This window comes from Mobula hypostoma, chromosome 3 (assembly GCF_963921235.1).
Source record: "Mobula hypostoma chromosome 3, sMobHyp1.1, whole genome shotgun sequence".
Classification (NCBI taxonomy): Eukaryota; Metazoa; Chordata; class Chondrichthyes; order Myliobatiformes; family Myliobatidae; genus Mobula; species Mobula hypostoma.
Genome location: NC_086099.1, coordinates 37,224,218 through 37,245,259, shown reverse-complemented (window position 1 = coordinate 37,245,259; position 21,042 = coordinate 37,224,218). Strand labels below are relative to the sequence as shown.

Genomic DNA, 21,042 nt, shown 5'->3' with positions numbered 1-21,042 from the left:
AACACTCCATCAGGAAGGTGCAGGAGCCTCAGGACTCACACCACCTGGTTCAGAATTATTTATTACCCTCAAACTGTAGACTCACATTCAAGTACTCTTCATCTCGTGATCTCAAAATTTATTGCTTATTTATTTATTATTATTTTTTTTTCCCTTTCTTTTTTTATCACAGGTCCTTGTCTGTTGCATATGGTTGTCCACCCTGTTGGTGTGGTGTTCCATTGATTTCCATGGTTCCAAATTGCTTGTCAGACAGGAGTTGATGTGTTTCATCTTCAATCTCTCAAAATGCTTCATCACTGTGCATATAAGTACACTATCAGCATATAACCTGTAGCATAAGAGATCCCAACGCACTAAACCACTGTTACACTAAGCCAAGGGATGCCTAGTGTTCTATGCTCGGTCTGCATTTTGGTAAATCTCATCATTTGCCTGTCCTTCTCCTACCTGCATACAGGCAGAGACAAAAGAGCAAAGCTCCAGAGATGAGGACAACAAAGAGGTAGTTGTAGGAAGCAGAGGCGCATCAATGTGATTGCTTTGAGTTGGTGGACTGGGCCATGTTCAAGGACTCATCTGTGGATTTCGAATGAATACACCATAGTTGTAGACGAGTATGTCCCCACAAAATCGTTCAGAGTCTTCTCCAACCAGAAGCCCTGGATGAACCATGAGATCCACAGACTGCTGAGTCAAGTCTGGTGACCAAGAAAATTACAATGTGTCGAGGTACAATCTCTGGAAAGCCATCTCACAGTCAGAGTGGGAATTCCAAATATAACTTGAATCAATGAAGGATTCTCGACAGTTGTAGGAGAACTTCAATTCTATCACCTCTTGCAAAGTTAAATCAAGCGACATAGACAAGAGCAGGGTTTCGCTTCCAGATGAGTTCAATGCCTTCTATGCTCATCAAGACGTAGAGGAACCATCATGAACTCCCGCAGGCCCCGGAGATCCTGCGATTTCAGTCTCTGAGGCTGACGTGCGAGCAGACTTAAGGAGGGTGAACCTACTTAAAATATCTGGCCCAGATGGGGTACCTGGCCAAGTACTAAAAATCTGTGCTGATTAACTTGCTGGAGTTTTCATTGAGACGTTCAATCTCTCACTTCAGCAGTCTAAGATATTCATCCAATTCAAACAGGCTTCAATTATACTGGTTCCTAAGAAGAACAAGGTGACCTGCCTCAATGACTATGGTCCAGTAGTAGTTATATCCACAGTGATGAAGTGTTTTGAGAGGTTCCTGATGAACCATAGTAACTCCTGCCTGAGAAGTGAGTTGAATCCTCTCCTATCGGAGCAACAATGAGATGTTATCTCATTGGCTTTTTAATCAACCTGGAACATCCGGACAGCAAAGATGCATATATCAGGACGCTCTTTATCGACTACAGCTCGGCATTCAGTACCATCATTCCTTCTAAACTAATCATTCAGCGTTGAGACCTTGGCCTCAATGCCTCCTTGTGCAACTCGTTCACTGATTTCCTCACTTGCAGACCCCGGTCTGTTCGAATTGGCATCAACATCTTCCCCACAATCTCCATCAGCATCGGTGCTGAGACCCCTGCCCCACCCACTCTACACTTAGAACTGCGTTGCTAAGCACAGCACCATTATCATATTCAGGTTTGGTGATGACACCACTATTGCAGGCCAGGTCAAGGGTGGTGATAAATCAGCATATAGGAGGAAGATTGAAAATCTGGTTGAGTGGTGTCACAAAAACAACCTCTTAATGTCAGCAAGACCACAGATCTGGTTATTGACCAGGAGGAGGTAACCAGAGGTCCATAAGCCAATCCTCATCGGAAGATCGGAGGTGGAGAGAGTCAGCAACTTTAAGTTCCTTGCTATTACTTCTGAGGACCTGTTCAGGTCTCAGCATGTAAGTGCAATTACAAAGAAAGCACGACAGCGCCTCTATTTCCTGAAGAGGTTGCAAAGATTCGGCACAACGTCTAAAACTTTGACAAATTTCCATAGGTGTGTGGGGAAGAGGATATTGACTGGCTGCATCACAGCCTGGTATGATAGTGAAGCACCAATGTCCTTGAATGGAAAATCCTACAAGAAGTAGTGAAGATGACCCAGACTATCACAGTAAAGCTCTCACCGTCATTGAGCACATCTACACAAAGCGTTGTTGCAGGAAAGCAGCATTCATGATCAGAGACCCCCTCCACCCAGGACAAGCTCTCTTCTCATTGCTACTACCAGGAAGAAGGTACAGGAGCCTTGGGACTCACACCACCAGGTTCAAGAACAGTTATTACCCCTCGAACATCAGGTTCTTGAACCAGAGGGGATAGCTTCACTCAGCTTCACTTGCCCCATCACTGAAATGTTCCCACAACCTATGGACTCAACTTCAAAGACTCGTTATCTCATGTTCTCGATATATATTGCTTATTTATTTGTTATTGTTATTTCATTCTTTTTTGTATTTGCACTTTCTTGTCTTTTTCATACTGGTTGAATGCCCAGGTTGGTATGGTCTCTAATTGATTCTATTATTGTTAGTATTCTATTATGGATCTTTTAATCAGGGTTGGATTTTTTATGGATTTTCCCTCAATAAATGCATCTCAGAGATTTTTATGGTGACGTAAATGTATAATAAATTTACTCTGAACTTTGAACTTGCACTGGGTAGTCACTGAGGCAGGTTTCCTTGTTCTTCTTATGCACCTGTATGATTGAAGCCTGCTTGATGCAGGTGAGTACCTCAGACTGCCAAAGTGAACACTCCAGCTAGATGATCAGCGCAGGTCTTCAATACTCGACCAGGTACTCCGTCTAGGCTGGATGCTTTCCCTGGGTTCACCCTCCTGAGGGATGCTCTCACATCAGCCTCAAACAGAATGACACACAATCAAGAAGCAAGCTGCTTTAGGCAGGATAAAGAACACACTCACACATTGAAAAAATGCAAACACCTGAAGTTACAATGGATGTTCTAAAAACAATTACTGAAAATACTGACAACTCGAAAGGTACCAGCAGAGATAGTGTTTATAATTATTGGCATAAAAAAATTACTTGCCTTCATACATACCTATTAACATATATCAACAATTTTCTTAAAAAATCCTGAAAAGTGTCCAATTTTTTGACAGAAGGTAAAACATATCTGTTACCAAAAGGAGAAATAACAAATGACCCATCAAAATATACTGTATTACTTGTTTATAAACTATATGTAAAATTGTAACATCATGCATCTCACAGCTGATTACCACTCACTTAGATAGCCACAATTTACTTACATAAGATCAGAAAAGATGTAAAGAACAGCTGATAATAGATTCTGTAATTCTAAATCAAGCCTGACAGAAAAGCAGCATTCTTTCATATTGTTATATTGACTACTAAAAAGCATTTGATTCTGTCTCACACTCATGGTTGATAGAAATTCTTAAACTACACTCAATAGCTGCGAAATTCCTACACCTGATTAAGCATTAGCGAACTATAATCTCACAATTTGTGAACAACCAAAACAATATCAACAACTGTTATCAAAATAAACCAAGTCATTTTAGAGAGCAACTCTCTACGCCCAGTATGGTTTTGTCTCGCTTTAAACCCATTCTCTTATTTACTCAATCGAAATAAAATCGGTATCAAATCAGAAACAACTAAACAAGTTATACTTTGACACACCTTGTAGATGTGGATGACTTAAAATTATACATTTCTTCTTTAGTAAAGCTAAGGCAATTAATTCAAATAGTAGAACTATTTTCAAAAGATATAAACATGAACTTTGGACGACATAAGTGCCAGACATTAAACATTAAGACAGGTGCAATAGAGCTATAGAATATAAAAGGGAGCAATAGGATACAATACAACTGAAGGATGAATATGAAACATATAAGCATCTGAGATATCGATAAGCAAAAAAATAGATCATACTGTTATAAAGGAAAAAACTTTTGACAGAATTTACTTTAACGGTTAATAAAAATGGCCAAACAGATTTCAATAATAAAAATATAACAAAGGCAATACTGTAAACACTTCTGCTGTACCCACATTAGTATATTTTTGGCATAATATCTTGGTCTGAAACCCTTCTGGAAAATAAGAACTGAAATGACAAATTTTAGAAAGCACAAGGTACCTTCAAACACACCTAGACTAACACTACCTATGACAGAAGGAGGAAGAGACATAAAAATTTATGCACAAGTCAGATAGAACTTCTAAGGATATATTATCATCAGCAAAGACAGGATTCAGCACTCCACACGAGCACATGCAATTCTGTTAAGAAGTACACACTACTAAACACAACCCAGAAAAATAAAGAAGACAATCTCAACCAATGCAAGATCGTGACCCTACATGGAAGACATCCCACAGTCTGAGCAGACCAGATGCCAACAAGGAAGCGTCGAATGCTTGGCTCAGACTTGGAGACCACTTGCTGAGACAGAAGGGTTCCTTCTGGCAATACAGAACCAGGTGGTTAACTCAAAACGTTATCAATAATACATGATAAAATACCAACAAATTGAAGCTGATAAATGCAGAAAATGCCAAGAGAAACCAGAAACAATCCAACACATTACAGGATCCTGCAGCAGTTTAGTTCAATCTGATTACTTACCCAGGCACAATCAAGTGGCAAACATAATTCACCAAAATCTTGCTTTAAAATCCATACTCATTAATGAAACCATACCTTACTATAGATACAAGCCTGATCCAGTTTTAGAGTCCTACAAGTGATACTATGACCTATCGATTATTACAGATAGGTCAATCCATAATAACCATCCAGATATAATATTGCAGGATAAACCAGCAGGAACAACTTACTTAATAGATATAGCCATTCCAAACTCACACAACATACAGAAATCAGAAAGTGAAAAACAGCAGAAATATGCAGAATTAAAAGAGGAATTTAAAAGACTATGGAACACGAACAGGGTGTTTCAAAGTCACTGCTCAATAGGCCTCCATAGCAATATTTATGTAAGCCTCCAGAAAGCCACAATACTAAACACACTAGAATAGTCCAAAAGCTCCTAGCAATTGAGAAATGAGTGTGCTTGGCTATGCCTGTACCTCAGGTTTTACCAACTTGACCTGAGAAAAAGTTAAGATAATAACACTAACAAATAAATATGCAATAAATATTGAGAACATGAGATGAAGAATCTTTGAAAGTGAGTCATTAGTTTGTGGGAGCAGTTCAGTGATGGGGCAAGTGAAGTTATCCCCTCTGGTTCAAAAGCCAGATAGTTGAGGGGTTATAGCTAATTCTGAACCTGGTAGTGTGAGTGGTGAGGTTCCTGTACCTTCTTCCTAATGAGAGCAGTGAGAAGATATCATGACCTGGGTGGTGGGGGTCCTTAAGGATGCTTTCCTGTGACAACACTCTGTGTACATGTGCTCAGTGGTGGGGAGAGCTTTACCCGTGAGGAACTGGGCCATATCCACTACATTTTGTAGGATTTTCCATTCAAGGGCATTGGTGTTTCCATACCAGGCTGTGATGCAGCCAGTCAATATCCTCTCCACCACACATCTTTAGAAGTTTGTCAAAGTCTCAGATGTCATCCAAATCTTTGCAATCTTCTAAGGAAGTAAAGGCATTGTTGCGCTTTCTTTGTAATTGCACTTAGGTGCTGGGGCCAGGAGAGTTCCTCTGAAATGGTAACACCAAGGAATTTAAAGTTGCTTACTCTCTCCAACTTGGATCCTCCAATGAGGACTGGCTCATTGATCTTCGCTTTCCTCCTTCTGAAGTCCACATTCAGCTCCTTGGTCTTGCTGACATTGAGTAAGAGGTTGTTGTTGTGGCACTAATCTATATCCCTCCTATCTGCTTATTCATCAGCACCTTTGATTTGGCCTACAATGGTGGTATCATTAGCAGATCTAACTATGATACTGGAGCTATGCTTAGCCTCACAGTCATAAGTATAAAACGAGTAGACAGAAGACTAAGCACACAGCCTTGTGGTGCACCTGTGCTGATGGAGATTGTGGAAGAGATGGTGTGCCAATCCGAACTTACGTGCTGGGCCCAGGACACATCCTCTGAAATGATAACACCGAGCAATTTAAAGTTGCTCACCCTCTCATCGTAATTATTCCTCTGTGTTTTGATGGTCAAAGCGAGCATAGAAAGCATTAAACTCATCTGGAAGCGAAGTCCTGTTGTCACTTATATTGCTTGGTTTCACTTTGTAAGAGGTGGTAGCTTTCATGCCCTTCTACAGCTGTCGAGCAAATTTGTTGTTTTGCAGCGGCAGTATGGTGAAAAGACATTAAATTAGAATAAATTGCAATAAATAAAGGAATAGTGCAAAAAGAAAGAATAGCAAGATAATTTTCATCGATCATTCAGTTATCTGATGGCGAAGGGAAGAAGCTGTTCCTGAATCACTGATTTTAAGTTTTCAGGCTCCTGTTCCTTCTCTTCAGTGATAGTGATGAGGAGAGAGCATGACACAGATGGCGGGGATCCTTCGTGCTTGATGCTGCCTTCTTGATGCACCTCCTTTTGAGGATGTCCTTGGTGGGGAAAGCATTATGTGACTGTGCTTTCAGTATTTACTGAGCTGATGCAGTAGCTCTGCTCATTATTGCCTCCTGAGGAGCCTCATTCCTGCATTTACTAGTACTGGATGCATAGGGGCGACTCACTGATCCTTCCCATTCAGTCCAGCAGTGTGTGTGTACTTGCATATACCTTTCTCAAATTGGCATAAAAATAACAGTCCATATTTATTTTTACAGCATTGGCCATTTTGCATTCTTCCCCAGTTATCACCCCTACTCTGAGGAAGTCATTTGTGTTCGATTACACTTCCATGAGTACTGGCAGTTGTTCAGTACCTCACCAAAGTAGCTATTATATTTGTGTGAGTCAAGCCACAGGAGCCTGTAGCTAGGCCCTCAGTCATTTACAGTTTAATAACAATAGGTGAAAAGACTTAGCATGGCATAAAGTCGGGTCAAAAAGGAAGCTAAAGGAGGACACAAGGATTCTGCAAAGGGTTAAAGACATTCTTTTGTCTTTTTTCATTCCTCATTCTGTCTCCCATCTTACCCTTTCTTTTCTCCCCCTCTCTGGTAGCCCCCTTCCATCCCTTTCTCCTTCTTCAGCCCTTGACCTTTTCCACCTGTCACCTCCCAGCTTCTCACTTTATCCTCGCTCCCACCCACACCTGCCTTCCCCCTCACCTGGCTGCACTTATCATTTGTCAGCTTGTACTGTTCTCCTCCACCCACCTTCTTATGCTGGCTTCTTCCCCCTTACTTTCTAGCCCTGGTGAAGAGTCTTGTTCTAAAATGTCAACTGTGTATTCCTCTCCATAGATGTTGCCTAACCTGCTGAGATCATCCAGCATTTTGTTACACTCTGTGCTGGTAGAGGACCTTCGATTTTCAATTGATAAGTGCAAGGCTTATGCTCCTGAATACCTCAGGAAAGATTGAATGCTGGCTTGGAGCTCAACCTCTAAGTATATGCATAAACAATTGTTGGCTGTGTCTGATAGCTGCTGTTCACACCTAGGAACAGGAGCTGATGCAGTTTGAACAAGTAAACATGCATGTTGTAAACATACAACAAACAATTAAAAAAAAACAAACAGTACATTGACCTTTATTTCACAGTAGTTGTGATACAGATTAATGATGTGTCACTGAAGTTGTATGTGCCTTTGGTGAAAGCCTACCTTGAATACTGCATGGTCTCCACACCTAAAGTAAGTTATGGGATCAGTGTACTGTGGTTCACTAGACTGATTCTTGGGATAAGGAATGGTGTCCTATGATGCAAGACTGAATATGATTAACCTATTGAGTCTATTTCATTGAGCTGTACTAGATGCTGAGCAGGATTGACAAAGTTGATTCTGAGAGGCTTTTTCCTCAGGCTGGGAAGCAATAATTGAACAGAGTCTCAGGAATGTGGGGGTGGGCATGTAGGATTGAAACGAAGAGAAATTTCTTTACCCACTGGGTTGCAGACTTTGCAATTCTCTAATTCAGATGACCCTGGATCTGCCAGTATCAAATACATTCAAGTCTAAGGTTGGTGGATCAAATTCAAGACTGTTACATGATTTGTCTCCATGGAAAATGAGAATATTATGCAGAGAGGCAGAGTGACACAGGATTAACCATTCTCGGAATGACAGAACGGGCATGTGGGTCCTCATGTCTACTTCGGTTTCTGCTTCTCTTTCTTGTACAAAAGGCAGAAAGTCAGCTGATATTTGAGATATCTCTGCCAAGTTACAACATGTCTGCATTTGACATTCAAGCGTGTATATTTTCCATAAAGGACTCTGGTTGTGATCAGATGTGTGAACCTCAGTTTATACTGCCCTACGGTACTATGAAAGATCAATTACAGTAGTCCAGCATTACCACACCCGAGGCCAGGTGGCCACAGTTATGAAACACCCTTGTAACAACTGAAATTATAGAAATAAATACTAGGTAAGACAACCTTTGATGCCTTCCTCAGATTAGTATCTTGCAGTGAGGTTAAACAGAAAACATGATCTGTGCCTGCTCCTGACAGATTAAGCCTCCAATGCTTAATTTCTATTTCATCTTGTATCCCTCTAGAAATCTGCTTACTGACAAAAGGCCGCCGTACAGCCAGCGTGAGAGCTGACACCTACTGCCGACTCTACTCCCTCTCCGTGGATCATTTCAACGAAGTGCTGGAGCAGTACCCCATGATGCGAAGAGCATTTGAAACTGTGGCAATCGACAGGCTGAACAGAATCGGTAGGATCATTAAGTTTGCAATGTTATTCCAAAAGCCATGTCTGAATGTTACCTGCTTAAAGTGCAGTATACAGACCAGTCATTTCAAAGCATAAAGAACTCCCAGACTCCTAGTCATACCATCTTTTATCACTGAAGGCAACAAACAATACATTACAGTGCTGCTAAAAAAATAGGATGCAATTGGTATGAACAACCCCAAAATAAAATTATTAGAAGAGTGTAGGATTAACAGAACAGGTAAGTCAAAGAAGAATGAATAAACAAGCAAAAACAATCTGAAAGAAAGGTGAACATAACCACAGAAACAAGCTCCAGAGACTATTTTATAGGACTTTGAATCATGTGACAGAACCCAGTAGATAGGTAACTGGTTAATTGTCAAGAGTGAAATATCTTCCAACAAGCAATTTTCAAATTACAATGAAAAAGTTTGTATAACAAGACAAGATAATGTTTTAAGAGATGTGTCAACTAAACCTGAAATGAAATTTAAAATGATCAACTCTAGCAGGGACTGCAAAAGAGGAGTGGAATGGCTAAAGAGAAATATTAAGAGCTATCAGTTGATACAAGCAAAAACCAATGGGTATAGTCACGAGTGTGTAGAGAGAAAATCAATAAATAAATCTCAGTGTAAACCCACATGGGAATGAAGAAAGAAGTCTGATTGAGGAGAATGACAAAACGGTGAGTATGTTAAATAAATGTTGTTTATGAGTATTGGCAAATGATGGTGGAAATGAGAACAGTGCACCTGTAGATCAGAGGTGATTATATTGTCAAAAGTATTCATTGCCCCTGAAAGCCTTAATGATGCTTTGAGGATGTGTAAATTTATGAGTGAAGCATATGGAAGAAATAAAAGAATGAATTGTAGGCAAAGTAATTTTATTATCAAAGTACGTATATGTCACCATATACAACCCCGAGATTCATTTTCTTGTGGGCATTCACAGTAGATACAAAGAAACATAATAGAATCAATGAAAAACTACACACAAACTAAGACGTACAAACAGCCCATGTGTAAATAGGATGGATGCTGCTTTCCTGCAATAGTGCTCCTTATAGATATGTTCAATGGTGGGGAGGGCTTTATCTGTGATGGACTGGGCTGCATCTATTACTTTCTGTAACTTTTTTCCATTCAAGGCATTGGTGTTTCCATACCAGGCCATGATGCAACCAGTCAATATATTCTCCTCCGTGCATCTATAGAAGTTTGTATGCCGAGTTTTCACAAACCTCTAAGAAAGTGCAGGTGCTGCTATGCCTTTTTTGCAATGGAACCTGCGAGATAGACACTGGAGAGATCCTCGAAAATGATAACACAGTGGAATTTAAAGTTACTGACCCTCTCCACCTCGGATTCTTTGTTGAGTACTGGCTCATGGATCTCTGGATTACTCCACCTGTAGTCAATAATCAGCTCTTTGGTCTTGCTGACGTTGAGTGAGATGTTGTTGTTGTGGCATCACTCAGCCTGTGTATGACGGCGTACACCATGAGCTTCCAAAAGTAAGAAAACTGTGCAGTGGGGAAAACAAGGAGCAAAGAGCTGGTGTTAGATTTATATGAACTTTAAGCATAATTTTAACTCTAGTTTATCACATAATAGGGATAATGCTGGCCGACAATTTATTGCTTTATACATATTATGTGATTACTTTTTTCTTGTTAGTTAAATGCAAAATAAAAATTAGGTATAGCATTTAAAGGATAGTAAAACCAATGTTGTCTACTCAAAATTAAAATTATGATCAATTTCTGAGTTGAATTTCATAAATTTGTAGTGTGGAGAATATACATTGAATCATTAAAGCATCTTTGTGAACATCAGACTAGGTTTGGCAAACAGTAAACAGAAATTCAGAAGAATTCAGGGAAAATGTTATGCCCAGACAAGTGATGAATACAAGTTCATGAAGATTAATATATGTGCAACATACAACAAAGTTGCTGGTGAACGCAGCAGGCCAGGCAGCATCTATAGGAAGAGGCGCAGTCGACGTTTCAGGCCGAGACCCTTCGTCAGGACTAACTGAAGGAAGAGTGAGTAAGGGATTTGAAAGCTGGAGGGGGAGGGGGAGATGCAAAATGATAGGAGAAGACAGGAGGGGGAGGGATGGAGCCGAGAGCTGGACAGGTGATAGGCAGAAGGGGATACGAGAGGATCATGGGACAGGAGGTCCGGGAAGAAAGACGGGGGGGGGGGTGACCCAGAGGATGGGCAAGAGGTATATTCAGAGGGACAGAGGGAGAAAAAGGAGAGTGAGAGAAAGAATGTGTGCATTAAAAAGAGTAACAGATGGGGTACGAGGGGGAGGTGGGGCCTAGCGGAAGTTAGAGAAGTCAATGTTCATGCCATCAGGTTGGAGGCTACCCAAACGGAATATAAGGTGTTGTTCCTCCAACCTGAGTGTGGCTTCATCTTTACAGTAGAGGAGGCCGTGGATAGACATGTCAGAATGGGAATGGGATGTGGAATTAAAATGTGTGGCCACTGGGAGATCCTGCTTTCTCTGGCGGACAGAGCGTAGATGTTCAGCAAAGCGGTCTCCCAGTCTGCGTCGGGTCTCACCAATATATAAAAGGCCACATCGGGAGCACCGGACGCAGTATATCACCCCAGTCGACTCACAGGTGAAGTGATGCCTCACCTGGAAGGACTGTTTGGGGCCCTGAATGATGGTAAGGGAGGAAGTGTAAGGGCATGTGTAGCACTTGTTCCGCTTACTCGGATAAGTGCCAGGAGGGAGATCAGTGGGGAGGGATGGGGGGGACGAATGGACGAGGGAGTTGTGTAGGGAGCGATCCCTGCGGAATGCAGAGAGAGGCGGGGAGGGAAAGATATGCTTAGTGGTGGGATCCCGTTGGAGGTGGCGGAAGTTACGGAGAATAATATGTTGGACCCGGAGGCTGGTGGGGTGGTAGGTGAGGACCAGGGGAACCCTATTCCTAGTGGGGTGGTGGGAGGATGGAGTGAGAGCAGATGTACGTGAAATGGGGGAGATGCGTTTAAGAGCAGAGTTGATAGTGGAGGAAGGGAAGCCCCTTTCTTTAAAAAATGAAGACATCTCCCTCGTCCTAGAATGAAAAGCCTCATCCTGAGAGCAGATGCGGCGGAGACGGAGGAATTGCGAGAAGGGGATGGCGTTTTTGCAAGAGACAGGGTGAGAAGAGGAATAGTCCAGATAGTTGTGAGAGTCAGTAGGCTTATAGTAGACATCAGTGGATAAGCTGTCTCCAGAGACAGAGACAGAAAGATCTAGAAAGGGGAGGGAGGTGTCAGAAATGGACCAGGTAAACTTGAGGGCAGGGTGAAAGTTGGAGGCAAAGTTAATAAAGTCAACGAGTTCTGCATGCGTGCAGGAAGCAGCGCCAATGCAGTCGTCGATGTAGCGAAGGAAAAGTGGGGGACAGATACCAGAATAGGCACGGAACATAGATTGTTCCACAAACCCAACAAAAAGGCAGGCATAGCTAGGACCCATACGGGTGCCCATAGCTACACCTTTAGTTTGGACCACCACTAAGCATATCTTTCCCTCCCCGCCTCTCTCTGCATTCCGCAGGGATCGCTCCCTACACAACTCCCTTGTCCATTCGTCCCCCCCATCCCTCCCCACTGATCTCCCTGCTGGCACTTATCCGTGTAAGCGGAACAAGTGCTACACATGCCCTTACACTTCCTCCCTTACCACCATTCAGGGCCCCAAACAGTCCTTCCAGGTGAGGCATCACTTCACCTGTGAGTCGACTGGGGTGATATACTGCGTCCGGTGCTCCCGATGTGGCCTTTTATATATTGGTGAGACCCGACGCAGACTGGGAGACCGCTTTGCTGAACATCTACGCTCTGTCCACCAGAGAAAGCAGGATCTCCCAGTGGCCACACATTTTAATTCCACATCCCATTCCCATTCTGACATGTCTATCCACGGCCTCCTCTACTGTAAAGATGAAGCCACACTCAGGTTGGAGGAACAACACCTTATATTCCGTCTGGGTAGCCTCCAACCTGATGGCATGAACATTGACTTCTCTAACTTCCGCTAGGCCCCACCTCCCCCTCGTACCCCATCTGTTACTCTTTTTAATGCACACATTCTTTCTCTCACTCTCCTTTTTCTCCCTCTGTCCCTCTGAATATACCTCTTGCCCATCCTCTGGGTCACCCCCCCCCCGTCTTTCTTCCCGGACCTCCTGTCCCATGATCCTCTCGTATCCCCTTCTGCCTATCACCTGTCCAGCTCTCGGCTCCATCCCTCCCCCTCCTGTCTTCTCCTATCATTTTGCATCTTCCCCTCCCCCTCCAGCTTTCAAATCCCTTACTCACTCTTCCTTCAGTTAGTCCTGACGAAGGGTCTCGGCCTGAAACGTCGACTGCGCCTCTTCCTATAGATGCTGCCTGGCCTGCTGCGTTCACCAGCAACTTTGTTGTATGTTGCTTGAATTTCCAGCATCTGCAGAATTCCTGTTGTTTGCGATTAATATATGTGCATTACTTTAGTTTGAATAAAAAATGCAATACCTACCCTAATAAAAAGATATTGAAAGTTGAGAATGGTCAGAAGGAAAGAGTGTTCTGTTTTATAAATAACTGAGCTTAAATGTAGATAGACGGAGATGTAAATTTACAATATACGTATAAAAACATTGAAAAATCCACAGTTAGACTATTGTATATTGTTATAAAGAACATTTAAGCCATGGAGAATGAATAGCATTTATTGCTGAAGCAATGGTCACGAAAGTCACAATCCAAGATTGAGCACATAATCCAGTTTGACGCTTAAATTTTAAATTAAAGTTACCATCCTTTCTGCTGACCCAATTAACTTTGTGACTGTTCTGCCCTCTCAATCGGGTAGAAACATCCCAAAATATGGTTCCTAGTAGTGGAGTTCTCCAGTGTCTTCAACAACATAGATCCGCACCCAGATTATTTGGTGATTTTCTTTATCGTTTCTGTATCTTTATCCTTGTATTCAAAATTAATAAGATATTTGTTACTTTACAAAAGTCATTGCAGTTGAAGAAAGTACTCCAATATATCTTGTGATAAAAGTCCTATATACATGAATTTTATGAGAAAGATTTGGTTTCACTGGAGGAGAACAAGTTAAAAGGAGGTTTAATAGTTTGTAGAAGTATTTTGATGGCGAAAGATTATTCCTTTTCAATAGGAATCAGTGATATTTAGTGCAGTTTAATAAACAAATAGATATTAAGTGTAGAATGTAAATTGTCCTTGTCCTGTTAACAGCTTCATATTGTGTATGAAATCTCCCCATATCACAAGGACAGTCCTGCTTTAGCTTAATATTCAGGAAATGCTATGTTGTTAAAGACTCCTCTTTATCAACTATCAAACTGAGTTGCAATCCATCTGAGTAGCCTCCAACCTGATGGCGTGGAGAGCGATTTCTCTAACCTCTGGTAATTTCTCTCCCTCCTCTCTCTTTTCCATTCCCATACTGGCTTCCATCTTACCCTTCCCTTCTCCTCATCTGCCCATCAGCTCCCTCCGGTGCCCTTCTCTTCCTCCCATTGTCCACTCTCCACTCCTGTCAGATTCCTTCTTCTTTAGCACTTTACCTTTTCCATCTACCAACTCTTAGCTTCTCACTTCACACCCTGCCCTCTCCTCCCCTCCCTCCCTCCACCCACCTACTGTCCCTTACCCCTCACATGGCTTCTCCTATCACCTGCTAGCTTGCATTCCTTCCCCTGCACCCACCTCCTAATTCGGGCTTCTTCCCTCTTCCTTTCCAGCTCCTGATGCTTGGCTCAAAATGTCCTAACTGTTTATTCCCCTCTATAGATGCTGCCTCACCTGCTGAGTTCCTCCATCATTTTGTGTGTTGCTCTGGATTTCTAGCATCTGCAGAATCTCTTATGTTTGAACATAAACTGATAGCTTCTAACTTACTTAGACGTGAAAGATCCCTTGACATTGAAGAATCATAGGAGGTTCCTGACCAGCATTTACTTTTGTAATTCACAAAGTTAAGAACCTTTGCTATTTTTGGGCCTTTGAACTTTGCAGTGTACCAGATGACTGTTTCATTTACCTAAAGAACAACAATGATTACACTTTAAACAGCAATCAACAATCCAACTACCTATTTGGGATTTCATCGTGGTTTTGAACTGTATCAAAAAATTATCCACAATATCCATTCTTGCTTCCAAAAAGTCAGTGATTTCTATTTACAAGAACTTTCTTATTTGCAGAAGGTTCTTAACTTTTACATCTAAAACATTTGACAGCTGCTTCGCGAGTCAGTCCTTGTTAGGTGGGCTGGACGGTCATTTAAAGTACAGTGTATGTGGGTCTCAACCAAAATGCCAGCGTAGGTGGCCTCATTAGGACTATTGATCCTCTGGAGTAACAGATACAGGTCAGGCAGCATCTCTGGAAATGAACAAACTGATACCTGAAATGTCAACTATTTATTCACTTCCATAGATGCTGTCTGACCTGCTGAGTTCCTCTAGCATTTTACATGTGTTAATCTGGATTTTTAGCATGTACAGAATCTCTTACACTATTGATCTTCTGTCTGCCCCCAATCTTGGGCAATTCAACCAATATTTTTTCTTATGATAACAACTTATTTTGGTGAAATCCAATATGTGCTTTTTTCCAACTAACTTTGAATTTTAACATGTGGGTATCAACTTACATGACCTAGCTGCTCAAAGCTTTAGGTACTCATTTTATTCTGTGCTTGCTGCCTCACTGCCTTAGGTCTCATTTGAAGAGGACCATACAAAGACCTTTCATCTCATAAAACTCTGCATTTCTCTGAAGGGATTCTGCATGGCTGTGGTGTTGTTGGAGATGCTGGGGGTATGTTTCCCAGCAACCGCTGCTGGACAAAGATGGATGGAGAAGATGTAGCAGGGACCATGTGTTAAAAAGTGCCAATAATCCAACAATGTGTTTATAAAGGGCCTGTGCCATTGAGACATTGCTACACTATGATCCCAGCCACATCTATATGACTTCCTCTCGTGCCACAGACCCTTTTTAAAAGTGACTTGTCCATGGATATTTTTCATAATCTTTCCAAATGTACTGCAGTGAAGTATCTCTCTGTTTAAAAAAAAAATCGTTTGAAAAAGGTCATATTAAGGTCATATTAAAATGTCTTTTATCAGTGGGATAAAAACAGGTCTGGCCCATGTAAATTAACTCCAAAGTTTGACAAGAAAATTGTAACTGAAATTTCAGGTTTAGATACACAAGGACTAATCAGAGATAGCCAGCATGACTTTGTCAAGGGCAGACTCTGTCTGACAAACCTAATTGAATTTTTTGAAGCAGAAAGGGAAAGGAAAAATGAACTTAAATTTTATTGGCTCCTCCATGATAACTAGTCTCCAGAGGTGGAGTGTCTGGTCTTATTAGAAAGCTAACCTCGGAAACAGCAGCAGGCCAATCAGCCACTTGAACTATTCCAGCGCTGACTGAGATCTTTGATCCACATCTATGATGGGTTTTTTTAGGTAGGTTAATCAACTTCCATGAGCAATGAGAGTTTGGTAAACAGGATCCTTTCTCACTTTTGGCAGTTTATCCACTGCAACCAGATTGTATGACTCAATTGAGATAGCTTCTCCACAACACACTGTGTCGAGCCTCTCACCTGCAACATTACCTATGGATTCTGTCAATTATACATCAATATTACCATCTTACAATGGAATCCTAATATTACCTTTTCTAACATACCTTTGGCGTGCATGCATAATGCAGGTCCTGACTAAACACCTTCAAGGAAGGTCCCAATTTAACAGCTTAGCTCACCTTTTATCCCAAGTTTTCATTCTTATCCAGATATTAACAAACTCTTTCTGTAGTGGTTTTGATAGTCACTACCTGCGTTTTTATCACCACACCCACTTCCTTGAAGAAAGTTGTTTAAATTCACTATTAACTCATCCCTGTTGACACATCTCATGTTACAGAGGTCATGCAGCACAATGCAGAACTTTGACCAGCCATCTTCCACAAAACCATAAGACACAGGAGCAGAATTAGGCCATTCAGCCCATCGAGTCCTCTCTGTCATTCCAGCATGGCTGATTTAATATCCATCTCAACCCCATTCTCCTGCCTTCTCCCCATATCCATTGATGCCCTGACTGACCAAGAATCTATCAACACCTGCTTAAAATATACCCAGTGACTTGGCCTGCGCAGCCATCTGTGGCAATGAATTCCATAGATTCACCACCCTCTGGCTAAAGACATATTTTCACCTCATCACTGTTCTAAATGGATGTCCCTACATTACAAGGCTGTGCTTTCTGGTCCTAGACTCCCACACTATAAGAAACATCCTCTCCATATTCACCCTATCTAAGCCTTTCAATATTCTATAGGTTTCAATGTGATCCCCCCTCATTCTTTTAACCTCCAGTGAGTACAGGCCCAGAGCCATCAAATGTGCCTTATATGTTAACCCTTTCATTCCCGAATTATTCTTGTAAACTGCCTCTGGACCCTCTCCAATGCCAGCACATCTTTTCTTAGATAAGGGGCCCAGAACTGCTCACAATACTCCAAGTGCAGTCTGACCAATGTTTTATTAAGACCCAGCATGATATACTTGCTCTTACACTTCAGTCCTCTCAAAATGAATGCTAATATTGCATTTGCTTTCCTTACCACTTAATCAACCTGCAAGTTACCCTTTAGGGGATCCTGCTCGAGGACTCCCAAGTCTCTTTGCAGCTGTGATTGTTGAATTTTCTCCCCATTTAGTAAACAGTCTACACCTCTATGCCTTCTACCAAAGTGCATGACCAATCACTTCCCTATACGATATTTCATGTGTTGCTTCTTTGCCATTCTCCCAGTCTGTCTAATACCTTTTACAAACTCCCTGCTTCATCAACACTACCTGCCCCTTCACCTGCCTTTGTATAGTCCACAAACTTAACCACAAAGCCATCAATTCCATTATCCGTTATTAACATATAACATGAAAAGAAGCGGTTCCAACATTGTGGAACACTGCTAGTCACTGACAGCCAATCAGAAAAGGCCTCTTTTTTCCCACACTTTGCCTCCTGCCAGTCAGCAATCCACTTTCTATGCTGGTATCTTTCCTGTATTACCATTGGCTCTTACCTTGTTAAGCAGCCTCATGTGCAGTATCTTGTCAAAGGCCTTTTGAAAATCCAAGCCAATCAACATCCACTGACTCTCCTTTGTCTATCCTGCATGCTGTTTCCTCAAAGAATTCTAACAGATTTTTCCAGGCTATATTTCCCCTTGAAGAAACCATACTGACTTCTGCGTATGTATTCTTGTGCCTCCAAGTACTCTGAAAACTTATCCTTAATAATAGACTCCAGCATCTTGCCAGTCTAACTAGCCTATAATTTCCTTTCTTCTGCCTTATACAGTTATTAAAGAATGACATTTGCAATTCTGCAGTCCTCCAGAACCATTCCAGAATGTAATGGTTCTTGAAAGATCATTACTAACAGCTCCATAATCTCTTTAGGAACCTCTTTCGGAACCCTGGGGTGCAGTCCATCTGGACCTGATGACTTATCTACCTTCAGACCTTTCAGCTTCCCAAGTATCTTCTCCTTATTAACTTCACTCACTTCTGACCCCCGACACTCTTGAATTTCTGGCATACTGTTGATGCCTTCCACAGTGAAGACTGATGCAAAATACATATTGAATTTGTCTGCAACTTCTTTGTGCCTGTTCTACCTCCCCAGCATCGTTTTCCAGCAGTCCAATATCCACTCTTGCCCCTCTTTTACTTTATACAGTACATATCAGAAAAACAAACTTCTGATACATTATTGACTAGCTTTCCTTCATATTTCACCTTTTCTCTCCTTATAGCTTTTTTGTTGCCTTCTGTTGGTTTTCAAAATCTTCCCACTCCTCAAACATCCCACTAATTTTTCTATATTATATGCTTCTCTTTTGCTTTAATGCCGTCTTTGACATCCCTTGTCAGCCACAGGTGCCTCATTCTTCATTTAGAATACTTCATCTTTGGGATTAATCTATCCTGTGCCTTCTGAAATGCTTCCAGAAACTCCAGCCATTGCTGTTCTGCTGTCATTCTTGCTAATTTTCCCTTCCAACTAACTTTGGTCAGCTTCTCTCTCATTCCTCTGTAATTCCTTTAATCCTCTGAAATATTGATATATCTGACTTTAGCTTCTCCCTTTCAAACTGTAGCGTGAATATTATGATCATTACTGCAAAGGGTCCCTTTACCTTCAACTCCCTAATGAAATCTGGTTCCTTACACAACATCCAATTCAGAATTGACTTTTCCCTAGTGGGCTCATCCACACGCTGCTCGGAAAAGCCACCTTGTAGGTATTCTACAAATTCCATCTCTTGGGATCCATTACCAACCTAATTTCCCAATTTATCTGCATTTTGAAAGCCACCTGACTATTGTAACATTACCCTTTTTGCCTGCCTTTTCTATCTCTTATTATAACTTGAACCCCATATTCTGGCTCTCTTCCAAGGCCTGAATATAACTCCCATTAAGGTCTTTTTACCCTTGCAGTTTCTTAACTTTTCCCACAAGGATTCTTATCACAAACAAGAGAAAATCTGCAGATGCTGGAAATCCGAGCAACACACACAAAATGCTTGGAGAGACTCCGCAGGCCAGGCAGCATCTATGGAAAAGACTGTACTGGGCCAAGGACTGGAAATGAAAGACTTTTTTTCCAGTCCTGATGAAAGGTTTTGGCCTGAAATGTCAACTGGACCCTTCCATTGCTGCTACTTGGCCTGCTGAGCTCCTCCAGCGTTTTGTGTGTGCCACAAGGATTGTACATCATCCAATCCTATGTTACCTCTTTATAGGGATTTAATTTCAATGTTTACCAACAGAGAGACCCCACCCCCTCTGCCTACCTGCCTGTTCTTTAGAAACAATGTATATTCTTGGATGTTAAGCTCCCAACCAAAACCTTCTTTCAGCCACGACTCAGTGATGCTCACAATACAATCTCTAACCGTGTTACAAGATCATCTACCGTATTCTGTATACAACGTGCAATGAACTATGACACTTAAGTCCTGTATTCATCACCCCTGTTTCGATTTTGGCATCATCTTACACATCAACTCATCCCACTGACCGCAATTTTGCATTATCTATCATCTGCCTGTCCTGGCCCAGTCTAACTGCACACTGAGTCTACTGGCATAACAACTGCCCCATCCTCAGCTCTTTCACTCAGTTCCCATCCCTCCGCCAAATCTGTTTATAAACTCTCCAGGCTCTCGCAAACCTGCCCGCAAGGATAGTAATCTCCCTCGTGTTCAGGTGCTACTTGTCCTTTTGTACAGGTTATACCTTCCCCAGAAAAGATCCCAATGATCCAGCAATCTGGAGGCCTGCGTCCTGCACCAGTCACTCAGCCATGTATTCATCTGCTGAGTCATCCTATTCTTACCCTCACTGGCATGTGGCACAGGCAGCAATCCAGAGATTACTAACCTGGAGGTTCTGCTTTTTCAGCTTTCCACCTCGCTCCCTAAAATCTCTCTTCAGGACCTCCTCACTTTTCCTACTTATGTCCTTGGTACCAATAAGTACCACAACTGCTGGCTGCTCACTCTCCCCCTTTAGAATGCTTTGGCCCGATCCGAGACATCCCTAACATACCATCAGAGCTTCTCCTTCATGTCCACAAAGTCTCCTGTCTGCTCCTTTTACTTCTGCACTCCATTCTCCTTCCCTCCCCTTCTGAGCCACAGAGCCAGACACCTGACCACTGTGCCTTTCCTCTGGTAGGTCATCCCCCCTCCCCCCAACACTATTCAGAGTGGTGTACCTGTTGTTGAGGGGATCAGCCACAGAGGCACTCTGCACTGGCTGCCTGTCCCCTCTCCCTCTGCTGGCAGCCACCCAGTTACCTGTGGCCTGCACTTTGGATGTAACTATCTCCTTCTAAGTCCCGTTGATCAACCTCTCAGCCTCCTGAATGATCCAGAGTTTATCCAATTCCAGCTGTGATCCCTTAACACTGTCTGAAAGTAACTGCAGCTGGATGCACTTCTTCCTCGTCAGAGACTCTGGAAGTTTTCCTACCTACCCACATCCCGCAAGGAGGGCATTTCACTGCCCTGCCTGGCATCCCCACTGTCCTAACCATGTAATAAGAAAGAAAGACAGAGAAATTAAACAAAATAGAATCTACCTACAGACTTCGTCTCTCCTTGCTGAAGCCTGAGCTCCC

The 21,042-nt window shown here is 42.1% G+C and overlaps 1 protein-coding gene across 2 annotated transcripts in view; it reads left to right on the top strand.

Annotated features, from left to right (window-relative positions):
* The window catches only part of LOC134343939 (potassium/sodium hyperpolarization-activated cyclic nucleotide-gated channel 1-like), a 270,471-nt gene that overhangs the window by 234,443 nt on the left and 14,986 nt on the right, over positions 1-21,042 (top strand). For both annotated transcript variants that reach the window (XM_063042899.1, XM_063042900.1), the window contains exon 7: positions 8,617-8,781. In XM_063042899.1, coding sequence (XP_062898969.1) covers positions 8,617-8,781 — 165 coding nt within the window. The remainder of the gene's footprint in view (positions 1-8,616; positions 8,782-21,042) is intronic.